At 41.8% G+C, this 20117-nt stretch overlaps 1 protein-coding gene across 14 annotated transcripts in view; it reads left to right on the plus strand.

The window, feature by feature from the left end:
• The first annotated feature begins 865 nt into the window (after positions 1 to 865).
• Positions 866 to 20117, plus strand: part of UNC80 (unc-80 homolog, NALCN channel complex subunit) — a 188906-nt gene continuing 169654 nt past the window's right edge. For 6 of the 14 annotated variants that reach the window (XM_073306691.1, XM_073306686.1, XM_073306695.1 and 3 more), the window contains exons 1-3: positions 871 to 1183; positions 2324 to 2372; positions 17357 to 17513. In XM_073306691.1, coding sequence (XP_073162792.1) covers positions 1092 to 1183; positions 2324 to 2372; positions 17357 to 17513 — 298 coding nt within the window. In that variant the 5' untranslated portion in view covers positions 871 to 1091. Of the gene's footprint in view, positions 1184 to 2323; positions 2373 to 17356; positions 17514 to 20117 lie in introns of all 14 variants that reach the window. The other 8 variants (XM_073306692.1, XM_073306696.1, XM_073306693.1 and 5 more) reach the window with 4 other exon arrangements.

A 20117-nucleotide genomic window follows, 5' to 3' on the forward strand; every position in this document is an offset into this window, starting at 1 on the left:
AATTTGTCTCCTGGCTTGCCAGGGCCGGGTAAGGCTGTTGTGAAAAGTGATGTTTGTTAATGTCACTTTTCACTGCCTTCTAGCTAGCTCCTCTGCTGTGAAAAGTGATATCTGTGTGTTTGTTAATATCACTTTTCACAGAAACAGACTTACTAGCTGACAGGTCCAAAGGAAAAGGGGGGGGGGGGGAACAACCGCACAAACAACGACAAAAACATGCAAAGCACCGTATTTTTTGTATTCTGTTTAGGTCCAGTAAAGAGTAGAGACAACTGTACATAAATAAATTACAATGATTTGGACATGGCAACAGGCATATTTACTTTTTGTCCCAAAGGTTGAAACCTGAGTGTTTTAGAAAAACTTGTCCAAGCGGCCACCAGCAAGAGTTGGTGGCCGCAATCAGAGGCCCCCAAGAAACGTTTTGTGAGAACCCCTGCCTCAAAGCACCCTCATAAAGGAACAGGTACCTGAGTCGTTCCCCTCCTTCTCCTGCCCTGTAAACAACCCACGGTAACAGCCTCTCTGGGACAGGGGCCAGCCTTTTTCATCCCCTGCTGCCACACAAAGTGGTGAGGTCCCCGTCTCTTCTCGCCCTGTGACGAGGGAACTCCCACACACCTCTTGATGTCCCGCAGGGGGAGGACCCCTCTCCTGCACCTCTTTTTGGGTAGTTACCCAGCAGGCGCCCTTTGAGGGGGCTGCAGACGGTTATTACTCGCAGGGGCAGAGACACCCCCCGTCCCTCCTGCGGGGAGAGCGGGACGCTGCTCGGGAAGGACGGGCTGGGGTTGCACTCGCCACAGGTGGCGCTTGGCCCAGCCGCGGCTGTGGGCCGGGCGCGGTAGGAGAGCGCGGCCTGCCCTGGGGGCTCAAGGGCTGGCGCCCGGCGCTGCCCTGCCGGGGGCTGGCGCTGGTCGCTGTCCGCGGAGGGAGGTGCTGAAGGCCGGGAGGAGGCGGACACCGTCGCTCGCTCGCTCTCACCCAGCCCCCGCCCCGCCGCCTCCCAGCCTGCTGCAGCCATCTTGCGCGGCGCGGGGAAGCAGCCGCGGGCGCCCCGGGCTGGCTCGGCGCGGGCCGCCGCCGCCGCCATGGTGAAGAGGAAAAGCTCCGAGGGCCCGGAGCAGGAGGGCGGCCGCGGCGTCCCTCTGCCCATCCAGACCTTCCTGTGGCGGCAAACCAGGTGCGAGCGGAGCCGGGCGGGGTACCCGGCGCCGGCCCCCTGTCCCGCTTGGCGGGCCTCGGGGGCCCCCGCCGGCAGGGCTGACGGGCCGGCGGCCGCGCTGCCCGCGGGCTGGACGTGACTGGCGCTCTGCCCAAGTCCGGGCGCCCCTAGTTGAGCTGGCTCCCGGGTCAGCCCCGGACTGCCTGAGGAGGGGAGGGCTGGATGAATATTGGGGGGGTGGGGTTCCCCCCACTTCAAAATCTGGGCTATCTTTATGCGATTAGTATTTCTACCCCCCCCAAAAAACACCCCCCAAACCCTCTGACTGTCAACCTGTTAGTGTGATGTTTGTTTTTGTAGGGTCTCTGGGGGGGGGGGGGTGTTGTTGTTTATCCAGTGGTAGACTGCTAAGGCAAACTTCCAAGGGATGGCTGAGTTTGAGCAAACACTGCATTATGAGGTCCGAAATAGCCTCAAACTTCAAGGCCTGAGCTCCTGCACATTGCAGCCCCCCACAACCCACTCCTGTAACAGACCTTTAACCTCTGGCTGGGTCACTGACGTCCTCAAGTCTAACTACTTGTTGTGGGGTGGGTGAGTTTTCTAGCTAAAACTTGTGAGGAAATGGAGGCCTCCAAGCCATTCAGATAGCTGTGTATTAATAATTAGAGGGAAAGAAACAGAGTGGAAAAGATCATTAACACAATCTACTAGCAAACTAAAGCTATTCAACTCATAGCTTCAGTAATACTTAATATATTCTTATTCTCCTAAATACTTTGATAAATGGTAAATGTGACTACTAGGCTTCGTTCTGATGAGTTAAAATGGCTGAATTCTATTTACCTTTAATGGAAGAAAATCATATTTTTAAAATGTCTTGCTTTTATATTGGTATTTGCATGGTATTTGTGAAAACCTTCTGTTTATGGAAAAGGTAATAATAACATTCTGTACAGTGCTTTCAACAGGTATCTGAATTTCTCATGGCTTCATTCCTGTTTGTTACATGGGCTTATCTAGCCACTTAAGTAACCTTGTCACACTGACAAAATAATTTAATTAAAAATGACTCAATAAAGAACGTGCTTAATGTGCATATCTATAACTACTGTTATGAAAGCTAACTCTTGTTTTTGCTGTTTGTTGGATTTTTAGTGCATTTTTGAGGCCCAAACTGGGAAAACAGTATGAAGCTTCCTGCGTGGTATGTTTTTTGTCTTAAACTCATCGTAGTTTACTAGTTTTATGCAGCATTGGCTAAATATGGAAACTTGATAAAAGAATGAACTCAAAGGGCCAAATAATCTCTTGTGTGAATCCATTTACATCAGTAGTTACCCCAGAGATGGAAAAATGTTCCAAATACCTATGCAAAGAAGTCAAACCAGACATGCAGCCCAAAATGCACTTAAAAGCATATTAGTTGAGAAATTTGTCATGTTCAAAGACCATAGTAAAATATTTGGGTGGGGGCAACAATATCTTGGGCCCTCATCCTGCAATCACTTATGTGCTTAACTTTGTGCATATAATTAATCCCAGTTACATTAATGGAAATATGAATATGTATAAGAAATATATGCATAAATATTTTCAGGAATAAGGCCTTAACTTGTATTTCTGTAGTCCCATATGCAAACTACTAATGAAACTGAACAAATCAGAAAATAGAGAACACAATATTTTAACAGTACAGTCAAATACAGAAACTATTATAAAATAGTTACCATTATCTGTATATTACCAGCTGTGTCTTTAAAGAGCTTGACTTCTGAGAGAGCTGATTCGCTAAGAAAATTATTTGACAAGGTCAAATTAAATGTGTCTAGGACACTTCATGATTCCTTGAACAGTTATTGTGCACTGCAGTTGAGCTTCCAATGTATTAAACTAAGTCAATTGTCAAATTTGGATGTAATTTTTTTTTAAGAGTTGAAATAGCAATCCTGACACAAATTGAGAGACTAGAGTATGATTTTTTTAAAGTCTTTACCGCATTCTCTGGCTCCTCCTTACAAGACGGAGAACTGGAGCAACCCTGAGTATGTGTGCCACATATCACTTGGAAGATTTAGAACCATTTTTTCTTCTTATCATGCTGTGAATTCTGCAATGTTTTATTTTCAAATACTGAAAAAGGACCACTGAAAAAGTAGTCAAAGGAAGTGCTTGGTGTGGGTGGACGGAGGTGGGGGAGTTGGGTAATATATGCTAATATGGCAGGTCTGGATTCCTAAGCACCAAGCCATTGTCAGTAGCAATACCTAGCTGGATATGTGTTGGAAAAATTACAGCTGGCTGCACTGCACTCCTTCACCAATTTGGGGTCTCATGAATTTTCCCTAGTCATGCCCTAACACACCTGTGCTTCCACCTCTGTGGTCCATTATAGAAACTCACCTATGTATGCCCACATAGGTAGGCAGACTCCTACCTATGTGAGTTCTCCTACCTACATGCTTATCCCACCAAGTACAGGTCCAACAGTCATCCTGTTGTGTAAGCCCCTACAATGCTGATGCAAGCTCACTCAGCATTTGTCCTTCTATGTGTGTATCCAAGTACTTACAGTTGTCTATATTTGTAACATGGATGGCTGAAGAGGTTTCATGCTTCTGAGAATAATTCAGCAACACATTGATATTCTGTCTGTATTTATTGGTAGAATATCTCTCCTGCAGACATTCAGGCAATCTACTCCAGCAAATGAATTTGGCATTACAAAGGATTTGTAGCCTTCATGCTTATGGCCACCACTCAGCACACTAAAAAAACACTTGTTTCTTCAGCTGCATCCTGCAGTTGTGAATTAATGTCCTTATGTAGTTTATGATAGGAAATTTCCAAATGTGAGACTTAACTATGAGAAGTTGAGAAAAGAAGAATATAGGACCTGATCTGTTGAATCAAGCTACTGATTCCTCTAGTCAGTCTCTTACTCTTGGAAAAGAAAGATAAGCCTCTCTCCATGCCAATAATGCACCTATGCAATTATATCATGCTGGGGGGCGGGGGGAGGGGGCTTAATATTTTTGGATCTCTGCAGGCAATCAGCTCATGCCCTGAAGGATGGGATGTGATTATCATATAGTGTTATTGGCTGGCACAACTACACAATGTTCCGTAGCCGTTACTGTCTATCCATATTTAGTATCTCAGACATATTTGATTCAAGGACTGTTTGCTATAGACAGTGAATTTCATTGGTTGATTGTACATACATCATGCAAAGAAGTGCCACTTTTTCCTTGGCTCTAAATTCACTGCACTTTAAGTTTTGGTTTCACTTGTTTCCATATTAGGGTATAAAACAGGGGTGGGCAAACTTTTTGGCCACAGGGCCACATCTGGGTGGGGAAATTGCATGCAGGGCCATGAATATAGGGCTGGGGCAAAGGGTTGGGATGTGTGGGGGGGTACAGTGTGCAGGAAGGGGCAGCGTGCATCAGGGGGCTCAGGGCAGGGGGTTAGGGTACAGGAGGGAGTGCAGAGTGCAGGAAGGGTTCGGGGTGCGGGCTCCAGGATGGCAGCAGCGAGCAGCTGGGCTAAGACAGGATCCCTGCCTTCCCTGGCCCCGCGCCACTCCAGAAGTGGCCGGCACCATGTCCCTGCGGCCCCTGGGGGAGGGAGGGCAGAGGCTCCACGCGCTACCCTCACCTGCCAGTACCTCCCCCGAAGCTCCCACTGGCCATGGTTCCCTGTTCCCAGCCAATGGGAGCTGCAGGGGGTGGTGCCTGCAGATGAGAGCAGCGTGCGGAGCCTTCTGCCCCCTCTCCCACAGGGGCCACAGGGATGTGGTGCCGGCCGCTTCTGGGAGCGGCGCCATTGGGGTGGCAGTCCCGCAGGCTGGATTCAAAGTCCTGGTTTGCCCACCCTCATTTGCCCTGTCTGACCTGGTTTGCCCACCCCGGTATAAAAGGACTCATTGGTTCTCCTTAGATGCTTCATAATTTTTAATATCCTTAGCTGAGTCTTGCTCTAAGGGCCAAATTCTTCTGGTCTTACTTACACAAGTAGTCCTTTTGACTCTGGTGGACTACTGTGAATTAGACAGGCATACTTTGTCTCTAAATCTTAGTAGATTAAATAGCTTTTTTTATTATTATTCTTTTCAATTTCTCACATTGTGATAAATTTCAAACAAACCCAGTTAGAGGTACAGAAAGGTTTACATTCTTCGTACCTTTCCTAAAGTGAGGTAGCCAAAACTGCAATTGTTGTTGTACATGGTAGTGGGGGCAGAAGGAGAGGTACTATTGGTAGATGCATCTGACATTGTCTATCTGTTTGGAATGATCTAAGTATAAATGTTTTTAAAGTTGCTGCCCATTGGGCAGACAGCTTCAGTGAGTTATCCACTGAAAACCCCATCTCTTTCTGCAAAGGATCATGCAAATTCAGAGCTTACTAGTGTACAGAAGAAGGCTAGTGTCTTATTTCTCTGTAAACTTACACTTCTTTAAACTATCATGCTGCCAAACTGTGTACTATTCTGACTGGATCTGCCTTTTTTTATGGTCCTATATACATTTTGATAAATGAAACAGTTCTGCTGTCATTGACAAATATGACCCATTCACTGTTGCCTTCTTCCTCCAAATCAACAGGCTACATGACATGGTACTCCTCTAGTGCCCCCTGCCTTTCTTCACATCAGTTTGAGGAACATCAACTCCCCTGCAGCTCCCACTGGCAATTAAAAACACACAGCTGGCCCATGTCAGCTGACTCAAGCTCAGGTTCAGGGGCTGTCTATCTGCAGTGTAGACATTTGAGCTTGGACTGGAGCCCAGGCTCTAGGACCATGCAAAGCGGGAGGGTCCCAGAACTTAGGCTGCAGGCTGAGCCTGGATTTCTGCACCACAATTAAACAACCCCTTATCCTGAGCCCCGTGAGTCCATGTCAGCTGCAGTCTAATTACAGTGTAGACATACCCTTGATTTGTAAACTGATAGGAAACTAGGTTTTTCCCCAAACAACCTCTGAACAAACTCACTAAAGCTTTTTCTGCTATTGAGTATAATGAAGACTGAGCATTAAAGAATACTTTAAGTTTTTATGCTATCTTCCTGCTTGAGAGTGTGGGTTTTTTTTAAAATGTCACAATACTCTTCTGTAGAACTATAATCCTTTTTTGAGGCGGTGAAGGTGGTGGTGGTGGTGGAATAGAAGCATGGAGAGTGGAGTGCCTTGTCGATGGTCCCTTACCCTAGTAAATCAGTAGCAGAGGTAAAGTAGAATGCAGATCTCCTGATCTCTAATCCTGTACTTCAAACCACTCCATCTCCACACCATTAAACAGAGTTTTTAAAAAAAATACTCCCAAGTCCCAGGAACCTCACATATTGTGGAAGAGAATGAACATGCTGCCTTAGATGGGTACGACAATATTCAGTATGAGATCACAACATTCTCGCATGTGATTTGAGTAGGGGGTTGTAAACAGTGTCTTAAGCACCTGAGAAGCACAGTTAAATGAGACAGTGAGGGTATACCGTGCTAATATAAATGGGGCAAATACAGCTTTAGATATGGGCAGGCTGTAAGTAGAGGGCATAAGGCCCTAAAGAGAAGTCATGCTGAAAAACGGTCTTAAGCAAAACACATTTTGTACTTAGTGCCTCTTTGGATGGGGCGAAGGAGGGGCTTCAGGGACCTGAGCAGGGTGGATTGATTGAAATCACCAATTTTAATTTCTGTTTACATCAGCAAGCAGGAAATCTTGATTTATTTTTTTTTAATCAGTTTTAATCATGGGGGGAGGGATAGCTCAGTGGTTTGAGCATTGGCCTGCTAAACCCAGGGTTGTGAGTTCAATCCTTGAGGGGGCCATTTAGGGATCTGGGGCAAAAACTGGGGATTGGCCCTGCTTTGAACAGGGGGTTGGGCTAGATGACCTCCTGAGGTCCCTTCCAACCCTGATATTCTATGATTCTATGTCTCTACATTTGTAGTATCTTAGTTATCTTCCTAAAGAAAGGTTGATTCTTGCTGGCTGATCAACATTTTAACGGTGATCAGCAACTAAATATAGTCTTTTTGCTGACCAGGAGAACACTCTATCAATACACATTTGTTTAAGCTATATAATTTACTTTTAGTTTTGCATTTAAAACTAACAGTTTCTGATAACAACTTCCTTGTTTAAATAAACAGTTAGTATCTGTAGTTAGTTCAATTCATTATGTTCTTCAGGATTTTAGAACTAGCAGATATCCTCTCACATGTAGTATTTAGTCAGAGATTGAAAGTGGGACACCAAACTTTTCAGCTTGTTCAACTCCAAATTGATTCGTTAACTTTTGAAGGAACTAGTCATTCCACTGAACTAGCTGAATAAACTGACATAAAGAAAATATTCTCTCTGAAATTGCGGAAGAGGCTACTGCTGTCAAAATCGAGTTCAGCACTTCACCAAACTCTGGTTCCAGGTGCCTAGCCAATGACCTTCAGCTGTTCAGTGGCTTGGCTTTCTTGAAAACTTGGCTACAAACATGTACCGATTAATTTTTTTTTTTTTTTGGTATTTAACTTAAATGACTTTAGAATATAATAAATTAGGCCTCATCAAAGATTGTCAGTTTCAGATTTAATTAGGTTTATTTTTTAAATAAACAAACCTCTTTAACAAATGTTTCTTTCAATCCACAATGCCCCTGAGGTCCTGGCTCAGCTACCCCTACCCCTTATTACTGGTGGCAGCTGAGTCTCTTCCTCCAGGAGGGTGCTGGGGCCTTCCTAAAGGACCCTTCCATTGGGGAATTCTGTGGAGGACCCCTGCCCATTTGGTGGTCCTGAGAGGTAGGATTGCTAGGGTCACATTCCCCCAAAGTCCTGGCTCTGCAGTGGTTGTGGTTGGGACTTAGCCAGCAGTATGCCTGCTTGTGCTGTTGGCAGCAGGTAAATATTATCTGTTTCACTCGCACATGAAAGATCATGTGACTTGAGTAATGTTATACAGGAAGCCTGTGGCAAAGCCAGTCCCAAAAGCACCTGTATCATCCTGTCTGGCATTGTAGCCCCGTGATTAGCCTTGCTCTGACAGAATGTGTGTAAACTTCAGGTGTAAGGAGCTACCTGGCCCCTATAAGGAAGTGCCCAAGGGAATGCAAAATACTGCAGAGGGAAATAGACCAGAAGGTCACTAGGGAACAGGGTGAAGAGAGAACACTGATGGTACGAACAAACTCAGAACCGGTTGATGGCACAGAACAGATGGCCTCAAAAGGAAAATCATAATGTAAGTGACCCTGGGGGAGCAGAGCACACACCAGGAACAGATTCAACATTGCCTATGAGTCTGCAATCATTATAATCAGTTCATGACATCAGCTTTCAATACTGCTCTCCAGATTGCCAACTCTGCAGATGTTCCCTTCCTTTCTGTAATTCAGGTGGCAGTGGAGCCCTTGTAATGTGTCAGTCTGCTGTGAGTAGTTGGTCAGGCTGTCTTTTGAAACCTATTAAGGCAAAGTTACAATAAAATGTTCATATACTACATCATACATCAGTTTTATAACTTTTTCTGGATCAGGTTAATATTCAAAGGCTAATCTACAGCATCTGACAGGTGAACCATCCTTCTGTGTGTATGTTGAAAAGGGTGATCACATTTCTAAACACCTGTCCTCTTGTTGGCACTTCTCTTGTGTACATACTTGGTATGAAAACTTTTCTATTACAAGGACAGTCCATATCTTACAACATCACAATTCCATAGGAGGAAGAGTTACATTTTTCCAGTAATATAAAATATAAAGTCTAGCCACTAACAATAAAGAAGAAATTAATTGGTTCTGTTTAATATGTAGATCCTCTCCTGGAACATTAAGTAAGGAGGTCAAGGGGGCTCTAGGATACTGGTATTTTGTCAGAAAACGAATCTCTTTAATAACTTCTTCCCCAAACCATCTAATTCCTGGACTTAACCACTATGTGTGCAAGTATGTACCCCTTTCTTTGCAACCCGTCCAACTGAGCGACTCTCTGGTAGCAAAAATGTGCCAGATCTTAACTAGATTCAAATGCTATCTATACAGCAATTTATAAATATGGGCTACGCAAATTGAAGATGTATATCCCATTTCCCATATAGAGACCCCCTTCTCCATATCAGATTTATTTCCAAAATCCCTCTCCCATCTTTTCATCTGGGTTGTCTTTTTATCAGTATCTTTTTCAGTCAAAATAGGTTTGATTTTTAAGATACATACCATTCTTTAGCTTGCTCCTGGTTGAACTCCTAGAATGTGGTTAAAGGTCTAGAGAGAGCTGCCTTGCATCCACATTTCACAAGAAAATGTTTGACTTGTGAAATACAAGATCTTTATATTATTTTAGTATATCATTATTTCATATCTTTTGGTATGATTTCAAATCAGGACCCAGTAACAGCTGTCTGAATGGAACAATCTTGGCTTTTACCCACAACTAGTAACTTTGATATTTTCTAGGGATAAATTCCTGATTATTAATGAAAGTAGCTAAGGGAGAAGGCCTCCCTGACAGGAATTTTTTTAAAAAAATAGTGCAAAACTGCTGAGGTGGTCTGGATAAATGGGTTATTTTTTTTTCTATATTTAATTACCTGGATTTCTTTTTAACCCAACAATTACTATGACTATTTGGACTCCAATCTTGATTGAATTTTACCTAGTGTTTGGATGGTCTGTTAACCCAATTAATCACATTTTAATTGTGATGGATAGTAAGGAAAATTAGGGAAAGTTAGTCCACCCCACCTTTGAATGTTAGAATTCATCCTTTCTCTTTTTATGTTTTAATATGAATTTAAATAGTGCTTCCTGCTATATTTTTAATGTCTCATCTGGGATGTGCTAAAACAAAAGTAGTATTTTTTGGAAGGACATTCATCTTTACTGAGGCTACCCTATCTAGCCAAAAAAAATCATATTTGTTCCATTCCTTCAAGTCTTTTATTATTTTATTCCACATTGGAGGAAAATTTACCTTAAAAAAGTTTTTCTCTACAATATTTATTCCTAAATATTGTAAAGACTTTTTTATCCATTTAAATTGACGCAGCTGACAGTTTGATTTGGCCCTTTCTGGAGTATTAATTTCTAAAATTTCAGATTTATAATAGTTTATTTTGAAGCCTGCTACATGCCCAAATTCCAAAGTCAATTGTTTTATCATTTTTATCGAGGCTTCTGGATCGTACAAATATAACAAGACATTATCAGCATCCAAAGCTATTTTGTGTTCTAATCCAGAAAGCATTCTGATGCCCTTTATCAAGGGTATTTCTCACATTTATTACAAATGGCTTCAGAAGGAATAAATAGGGCTGATATACACTTATGAAACTGATTTCCAAAACCAAACCTTACCAAAATCTGTCTAAAGTACTCCCACTACAGCTGGTCAAAGACTTTCTCAGCGTCCATTGAAAGTAGCACACAGGAAAAATTGCTAGAATTAACATTTTTAGGTCAAATTCGGAGTTTTTCTGATATCAGAAAAATGTCTGCTGGCAATGAATCCAGACTGGTGTGGGTGAACACATTTGGGCCAGGTGACACTCAATCTGTTTTCTAGCAGCTTAGCATAAATTTTAGCATCTACATTAGTTAAAGAAACTTGTCTGTATGATTCACGGTTGGTAAGATCTTTTCCTTCTGTAGGAATGACCACAATTTTTGCCTCTTTCCCTTTATCTGGCATCTTGTTTCCCCAGCAAAACAACATTAAACAATTCAGTTAAAATAGGGACCAACACTTACTGTAAGGATTTATAATACTCCCCAGAAACCCTGGGGCTTTATTGGATTTTAAATTCTTAATTACAGCTTCAGTTTCCTCTGTAGCAATTTGCCTATCAAGAGCTGCCACATCAGTCTCTGAGAGCTGAGGTAATGTCACACTTCTCAGATATCTACTTATAAGTTTTTAGGATTTGGATGTTCTGAAGCATACAAACTATGGAAAAAGTTAGCAAATGTTTCAGATGCCAGTTACTAAATCTCCCTTCGTATTTCTAATCAGAGGGTTCGCTGATTTATCTTGTTTCTTTTTAAACGTTTGACTATCAGCTTTATTGGCCTGTTCATAATATTTTTGTTCAATATATCTAAGTGTTTGTAACAGGCTAATCTTCCATCTTACACATTTATTTTGTTAAACACTATATAAATACTCCTGTAGATTTATGTCTACCTTTCAAAACAGAAAGTTCTTTAACCCACCTCTCTTCTTCAAGACCTCCCATCTTTTTTAGGTATGATGCTTTATTTATAAGGATTTCCCTCATTACTGCCATTTTAGCATTCCAGAGAACACTTTTATTGATCTCTTCCTTATTGTTTGTTTCTGTATATTTCTGGAAATTTTCATCTAGCTCTTGAATTCTAAAGGGATCATACAACCAAGTTTTATTCAAGAACCAGGCTCTTTGGGACTCAGTGAAAAAACAAACTTTCAATCCAATAAGTGAAGGGGCATGATCAGACCCCCTTATAACTCCCAGATTAGATTTTTTTTCTAAATTAGCAGAGATACTAGGAACAAAAATCATATCAATCCTGGAATAAGATCAATGAGGAACAAAATAATTCAGGTGTCAGGACTGTATGTATTCATCTCCCACCACTTCCTCATATTTTAAGTGATGCAACAAATTTTCACTAGTTCCTCCTGGCTGTTCTTTGTGTACATTCGATCAATCCAAAGTGGGATTAATGCACTTTAAAACCCCCTCCTCCAGAATAATATTCCCTTCTCTAAAACTTCCTACGTTCCTAAAACACTGATCTTTTTTCAAAAAAAAAATCTTGTTTTTGATGGGAGCATATTTATTGGCTAAGGTGAGAAATCTATCTTTCAAAGACCCCTTAATTAAAATCTGTCCTCTATATCTGTGAGTAATGCTGAAACAATAAAAGGGAAGTGTTTACCAAACAGTAGTGTCAACATTCTTCTATTAGATTGACCTGGAGAGAGACATGGTAGCTGTGTCCACGAGGTATTCAAGTATTTATCATTTTTAATTAAGGTATGTGTTTCCTGTAAATTAATTTCCTTTTCAGTGAAAAATCCCTTTTCAGTTAACAGAATACCCTTTTCCTTTTTGTGGCATTGTTCATTCCTTTCACATTAACAGTTATCACACTAATAAATTCACCCGTTAGTACCCAGTCTGCTCTTGCTCAGTATATCACCCTTTGTTAAAAGCAGTGAGACTCCCTAGTCAGGTGCCAGGTCTCCATTACATTTATATCTCTTCTTTAAATATGACATCTTTAGAGTTCCCATCATACACAATAATTTTAAAACTCCGACATACATTGCTTTTTCCCTTTTTTCTCTCCTTTTGTAACACCTGTATTGGTGTACCGTGATTCTGAGGCTGATTTACCATATTTTTTTTTAATTCTGAGCCCTAACGCTCTATTAATATATTTTTCTATTAAAACATATAACAATATTTAACATCTGTTTATATTCTCTTGTTCCCTTTTTCTCTCCCACCTCCCTCCCTATGTATTTCCCCCTCTTGCCTGGTCCTCTCTAGTTGTGAGAGCCCAGGCTCCCCTTACTTCCTCCATGGGTGTGTAAATTTGCAACGGGGAACTATTCTTTATATATTTTTAAGAACCAAGTCTTATCTTATCAAATATCTTTATAACATCGGGCACTATGAGATTATTATACCATCTTTGAGTTCACTTATTCTGACATTTTCCACCATAGGTGACCCTTCCCCAATTAATATACATTTTGGAATGTTTTAGATAAGTCAAGCTTGCTTCATTAGGGGAGATCTGGGTCTTTTGCTATTGCATTATTAACTTAGTTTATAATGTTGTGATTTATATTATCTATAATGTTATTCCCATTAAGTGTACTGTATCCACACAAAGTAAACTATCCAAAGTGCTATACAACCCAGCTTCCATTTAACTATATCCCTTTGTCATAATAACCACATGGATAAAATATCATTTTTTATTACAATGTCTTAGCCCATGTACTAATCCTGTTCTTGTCCAACTGCCTCCATGGTTTGTTTGGTGGAGGGGGAGATTTTGTTTTTGGGGGAAGGTGGGATGGACAGATCTTTGTAGTGGAGGATTTCTTTCTTTTCCTAGACATATAGATCTTCTGGTCTTTCCTCCTGGCTTGATGCGCCTCTTTCAAGATGGCTGTTGCCACCACACTTCCCCTTTGGTTTGTCCTTTCCAAAATAGCCACTGCCACACTTCCTCCCCCAGCCACAGTAGTTCCACTTTATTTTATTTTTTTCATCTCATTGCACTCACACACTAACTCCTTACAGGATAAGGAGGGTCCAGTTCAACATCTCTGAGCTTTCTGAGTCAATTTTAATATGTTCTTTAAGCTGATGGTACTGGATTCTGTGGCTGGATTTCCTTCCCCCCAGAGGCAGCTCTCTGTTACTGGCATCTGCCAGCCCTCTTCAGCCTTCCTTTTCTTCTTTTCAAATCTGGCTCTGTTTGATTGTTCATTTTTAGGGCACAAATCTGTGGATTCAGGTTGGCCTGGTTCTCTTTATCTTCTCATATTGCTTTAATTTATTCCCTGTATTGAAGAGACCTGGATTAGCTCACCACTATGTTTGCTAGTTTAGCCACGCCTCTATAGGCTGGGGTTTTGTTTTGTTTTAGCCTATTATAGCTAGACCCTTTGATTTCAGCTACATTTATAGTTCCCTGGGATCCCTCTTCTATTTTACACATTTCAGCTCTCCCACCCCCCCCCACCCCCCCGCCAAGGGCATATGTAACTGAGAGTGAATGGAGGGTAAAAAGTGGGCTGTTCATCTTGATTTTGCATTATTTTCAGGAAAGAATAAAGGAAATGGCGTCACTGCACACCTGCATGGCTGCAACGGAGAGCAGAGTCTGACCCGAAGCACCATATCTTGCATTCAGTGTGCGGGCAGAACATGAGCTGAACTTGCAGGGAGCTGTGCTTGCATAAACAAGGCAGGGCAAGGCCCTAAGGAAGTGGAGGGAAGGATCCAGATGTTGCTGTCACTTGTGTTCGTGTGAGCCAGAGCCAGAGCAGGGACTGACACTGTAACCATAAGGCCTGGTTCTCCCATACAAATGGGAAACGTTGTACCACACAATCATTAACTCGCTCTAAAGTTTGCTTAACTGGCCATTGGAGAATCCCTCATACACAGGGGTATCCTCTTGCAAACCTACACTAGCATCATGGCTCATAGGCCATCCCCCTTCAACCCACTGGCATAAAGGTTGAGTTCCTCTTAGCTCAATTTATTCCTGACAGTTGGTGTAGGTTAGAGCAGTCTGAAGGAGGCTCCAATCTGACAGCCTTCCCAAGACCCAGATGCCCTAAAGATTGCAGGAACGTAAAAGTGCTTTTTCCCCTTTATAAAACAGATGCGCTGGCCCCCAAATCTTGTGCTACTTGAGGCAACAATAATCAACGTGGTCAGCCCACTTTTGCACACTCCCTTTCCCCCTCCTGAATTGTACTGCGTGCTCAGAATCTGGGCTGTGGGTTTTTTTAAAGAGGCTGTTCTATAGCTTTTAGGGTCCTATGCCATTGTGATCTCTTGAACATGAGGACAAAAGCTTGAATTGGATCCAGTGCTGGATGAGAAGCCAGTACATTATGCAGAGCAACAGAATGACCCCACATCTTGCCCCCCCCCCATCAGCATAGAATAGCTGCTTTGTGGTTTTTTTTATCCCTTCCCTGATAAATTTAATGTAGTCTGGCAATTTACGCAAGAGTGTGGGCCTCTATTATTTTGTTCCTTTGTTAGGATGATCCATTAACAAATCAAACTTAATGTTAAATAATGGTAGTTAAATGCCCTGTTTATTCTAGATTGTATACAGAAAGGTGTATGTATGAGCAGTCCCTTTCATACTTCTGTGTGGGACAAATTGTATTGGCCTTACTCACAGTTAGTGGTCCCTTATTTCTTGAATAGGCCCATTGATGTGAATGGGGTTAGTGGCTGAGTTAGTTACTACTCACTCTGAATGAGGGAAGCATAATCTGGTCTATTATGTGTAGCTGCCAGAGTAAATAAATAGATTTAGGCTACAGTAGTCCAGCCCAATCGTTTCAGACTAGTTCAGAGCAGGCAATAACTTTTCCCAGCTGCATGCCAATATATGGAAGTAGGCATATTTTTATTCCATTCTGTTGCCTGAATGAAGTCTCTGTGGAGAGAACAGTCATGTTAACAGAGAAGGGGGTTTGACAAATGGTGATAAAATCCTATCTTCCTATTCTGCACTAAACCCATCACAACCACTTTTTCTAGATGGAAAAGCATACTATTGCCCCTTCTGGCCCAAGCAGTTAGCTAATATTCAGGGGGCTTGTGGATTGTTTACATTAGAAGGCGAGATTAATTATATGAGTAAGATATATCTTTGGTGCAAGTCCTGTTTCCCTGAATACAGTAGGAACGAATAACAGGAAGCAATTTTCTTGTTCAGGAATCCAAGCCTGCTTCTACTCAGTTCTGTGCCCAAAAGATGCTTTCTCTTTTGGCTAACTCCCAGCATCATGCTACCAGTGCCGCTCTGACTTTCTATTTGCTTACTCCCTTTGAGGCATGCAGAAACAAACAGCTGCAGTTCAACCACTGCCCCAGCCCCTGAATTTCAATCAGTTTTCAGGGAAGCCCCTTTTATTCTGTCTGAGTTAGTTCTTGCTCTGGCCTTCCATGTGGCCAGTGCTTTGGATGGCCAGTGCTTTGGATGGTGGTTTCAGACATCTTACACCATAAAGGAGCTTAATTGCTTCTCAGTTGAGCCAGAACGAGGGGCAGCTAGAAATCCATCAGTGTCAGTGAGATTTTTGACTGCGTGTAGATCAGATATGCTTGCTGGCAGCTGTAAACACCCTCTAGCATAACAGTAAATTTCTTGCCAAAGTTTGACTATTATTTTCAGCATGTGATTCATTATCGTCATATTCAGTCCTGCATATCCACCAGTATGTCTGTCCATGAGCTGACTCTGCATAATAGTCACATGTTCCATTTTCACTGCCCTGAACTCTGTCTATACCCAGCACTGTTAGGGTGTTTCTCTCTTATAGAACAAACATATGCAAAGACTACTTTCCTGCCCTTGGTGTATGTAAAGGAATATTAAACAGCCTGTTTGACTGGTAGGTACTGCACACTTTGAATGGTGGTTGCGTTTTGATGGCCAGATTGAAAGTCAAGTTTCTTTTGCTTTACTCCTTTGTGATTAAGCTTCTTCCTGGTAAATGCAGCTCTTTTACCAAGGATTTTTGTGCCTCTTGTTGAGGAATGAATTTTATGAATCTGGTGTGATGGCATTTGAAGCATCCTTTAGGTCATGTACATACACTTACTTATCTCCATGAGCATAGTAAAATTGGCGAAACAATTTGTGAATGAGTAGATTGCCAGAAGGCTACATTGGTTTGTGGCAAGGGCATGTGATATCACTAATACAGTCCTTGACTACAGTAACTTCAGAGGAACATAATTGCTTCAGTGACCATATAAGGAGGTCTTTTGGCCATATTCGAAAGAATGGACTGTAGAAATAGCTTGGCTGTCTAATAATAAGCTTCTGTAAGGATTTTTTCCCCCCTCTATAAAACAGATGCGCTGGCCCCCAAATCTATATAATCTATATAATGTCCTGATATAGGATTTTACACGCTGATTAACTTTTGTGACAGGGTGTGAAAATATTTCTTAAGTCCTATGTACTTTTAATGGGCTGCTCTTCATGCTTCATAAAACCTTCAAAGAGAGTGTCAAATCCTGCTTTCAGTCACGCTGGTGTAAATCTGGAGCAGCTTCACTGACTTTAGCAGAATTACTCCAGATTTACACCAGCGTAACTGTATGCCAGGTTTGACCCAGAGTACTTATGTTTGTATGGAATTTGATACTCATTTCTTTAATTCTTTTGACTAAGGAAAGTATATTAAATGAACCATGCTGCTTCTGAATTCTTCTAGCTGCTGTCTCCTGATTAACCATCCATCTAGTGAGCTTTGGCTGTGGCCTTTCTCTTTTAAGAAAATATTTTAAGGAATAATTTTACTGAAAGGAACTGTAAGGTATATTTTGTGGAAAATAGTATGTGACAGCTAGAGCTTTAGAAGAGAATACATTGTCTTGCAAAGCATGTGCTAGGATAATATTTTTTCTCCTTTTTTTTGCTTAGTCTTTCGAACGAGTTTTAGTAGAGAACAAGCTGCATGGTCTTTCTCCAGCCCTCTCTGAAGCCATCCAGAGCATTTCTCGTTGGGAACTGGTTCAAGCTGCCCTACCACATGTACTTCATTGCACAGCGACTTTGCTTTCTAACCGAAACAAGCTAGGTTGGTACTTGCGTTAGTTTGCTTTTTACTATTACCTAACCTTCCATTAAAATATCACGAAGTTGTGCTCAATATACCATAGACCATACTCTCCCAGAGCCCAGGCTCCAGCCTGAGCCCAAACATCTACATTGCAATTTTGTAGCCTTGCAGCCCAAGCCCTGTGAGCCTCAGTCAGCTGACGCGGGCCAACCGTGGGTGTTATATTTTAGTGTAGACATACCCATTTTCTCCAAGCTATACGACCCAATCCTGCAAATCCATGTTCACACAGCAGTCCTTACTCAAGCAAATAATTTCCATTTAGGTCTGTGGCCCAACTAGTGTTAGTAAGGATTATTCACATAAGTAAATCTAGCAAGATAGGTTCTCTTATTCCTCCTGTTTATTGTATTTCAACCTCGAAAATATGATGGGAACCCAGTCCTTGATGGCTTTATTCTTGTGGATAGAATTCACTTATGTGATTAGTTACATTAATTATAATAGCATTGTTCCTGCATGTAAGGGTTTGTGTAATCTTACGCTTGGTTACTTTGCAGGCAGATGTAGTAATCAGACTACACTATATGTAAAATTCAGCTCAGCTAAAATAATACAAATAATTATCAACCTCTTGTAAAAAAAAAAAAATACCCAACCTTGTAGAACTGGATATTAGTTTTTATTGAGGTAAATGCAAAAAGACATTAAAATAAATATTTTCTCCAATTTGGAATTGTGCCTTAAAAACTTGATAGGTTTCAGAGTAACAGCCATGTTAGTCTGTATTCGCAAAAAGAAAAGGAGTACTTTTGGCACCTTAGAGACCAACCAATTTATTTGAGGAATATTTCCAAAATAACCACATACCACACAACAGAACCACTAACCCAGGAACCTATCCTTGCAACAGAGCCCGTTGCCAACTGTGCCCACATATCTATTCAGGGGACACCATCACAGGGCCTAATAACATCAGCCACACTATCAGAGGCTCGTTCTCCTGCACATCCACCAATGTGATATATGCCATCATGTGCCAGCAGTGCCCCTCTGCCATGTACATTGGTCAAACTGGACAGTCTCTACGTAAAAGAATAAATGGACACAAATCAGATGTCAAGAATTATAACATTCATAAACCAATCAGAGAATACTTCAATCTCTCTGGTCACGCAATTACAGACATGAAGGTCGCTATCTTACAACAAAAAAACTTCAAATCCAGACTCCAGCGAGAAACTGCTGAATTGGAATTCATTTGCAAATTGGATACTATTAATTTAGGCTTAAATAGAGACTTGGAGTGGCTAAGTCATTATGCAAGGTAGCCTATTTCCCCTTGTTTTTTCCTACCTCCCACCCCCCCCCAGACGTTCTGGTTAAACTTGGATTTATGCTGGAAATGGCCCACCTTGATTATCATACACATTGTAAGGAGAGTGGTCAGTTTGGATGAGCTGTTACCAGCAGGAGAGTGAGTTTGTGTGTGTGTTGGGGGGAGGGGGGTGACAAGACCTGGATTTGTGCTGGAAATGGCCCACCTTGATTATCGTGCACATTGTGGGGACAGTGGTCGCTTTGGATGGGCTGTTACCAGCAGGAGAGTGAGTTTGTGTGTGTGGTTTTTGGAAAGGGGGGGATAAGAAAACCTGGATTTGTGCTGGAAATGGCCCACCTTGATTATCATACACATTGTAAAGAGAGGTTTCAGAGTAACAGCCGTGTTAGTCTGTATTCGCAAAAAGAAAAGGAGTACTTGTGGCACCTTAGAGACTAACCAATTTATTTGAGCATTAACCAATTTAACTTTGATGACATGAGCTCATGCTCAAATAAATTGGTTAGTCTCTAAGGTGCCACAAGTACTCCTTTTCTTATTGTAAAGAGAGTGGTCACTTTGGATGGGCTATTACCAGCAGGAGAGTGAGTTTGTGTGGGGGGGGCGGAGGGTGAGAAAACCTGGATTTGTGCTGGAAATGGCCCAACTTGATTATCATACACATTGTAAGGAGAGTGATCACTTTAGATAAGCTATTACCAGCAGGAGAGTGGGGTGGGAGGAGGTATTGTTTCATGGTCTCTGTGTATATAATGTCTTCTGCAGTTTCCACAGTATGCATCCAGTGAAGTGAGCTGTAGCTTACGAAAGCTTATGCTCAAATAAATTGGTTAGTCTCTAAGGTGCCACAAGTACTCCTTTTCTTTTTGTAAAACTTGATATTACACCAAACCTTTCTCTGTTTTTAAAGGAAATTTTAACACTAGATCAAAACTGGGGGTGGGGAACCCAAACAGAAGACTAGCGCTACAAAAATATATGCCTCATAAAATATTAGCTCATATTTTTCTACATTTTCTTTGTCACTGAAGAGATTTGTATTTTATATAAACACTTACCCAAACAAAGCTCCATGAGTCCCTTTCTGTTTAATGCTACAGTTAAATCTTGGTCCCACAGTTTGGGAACGGTGATGTAAGATACATCATTTTGACTTCACTGCTGGATAATGAAAAGTGAGAAGAAAGGTCCTGAATGATGAAATCCTTCTCTAAGCATGAAAGGATCAAATCCGTCTCAGCATTGCAGGGTGCCATCTAAATGAATGAGTGACGTCTTGG

Source organism: Lepidochelys kempii, chromosome 11, assembly GCF_965140265.1.
Source record: "Lepidochelys kempii isolate rLepKem1 chromosome 11, rLepKem1.hap2, whole genome shotgun sequence".
NCBI lineage: Eukaryota > Metazoa > Chordata > Testudines > Cheloniidae > Lepidochelys > Lepidochelys kempii.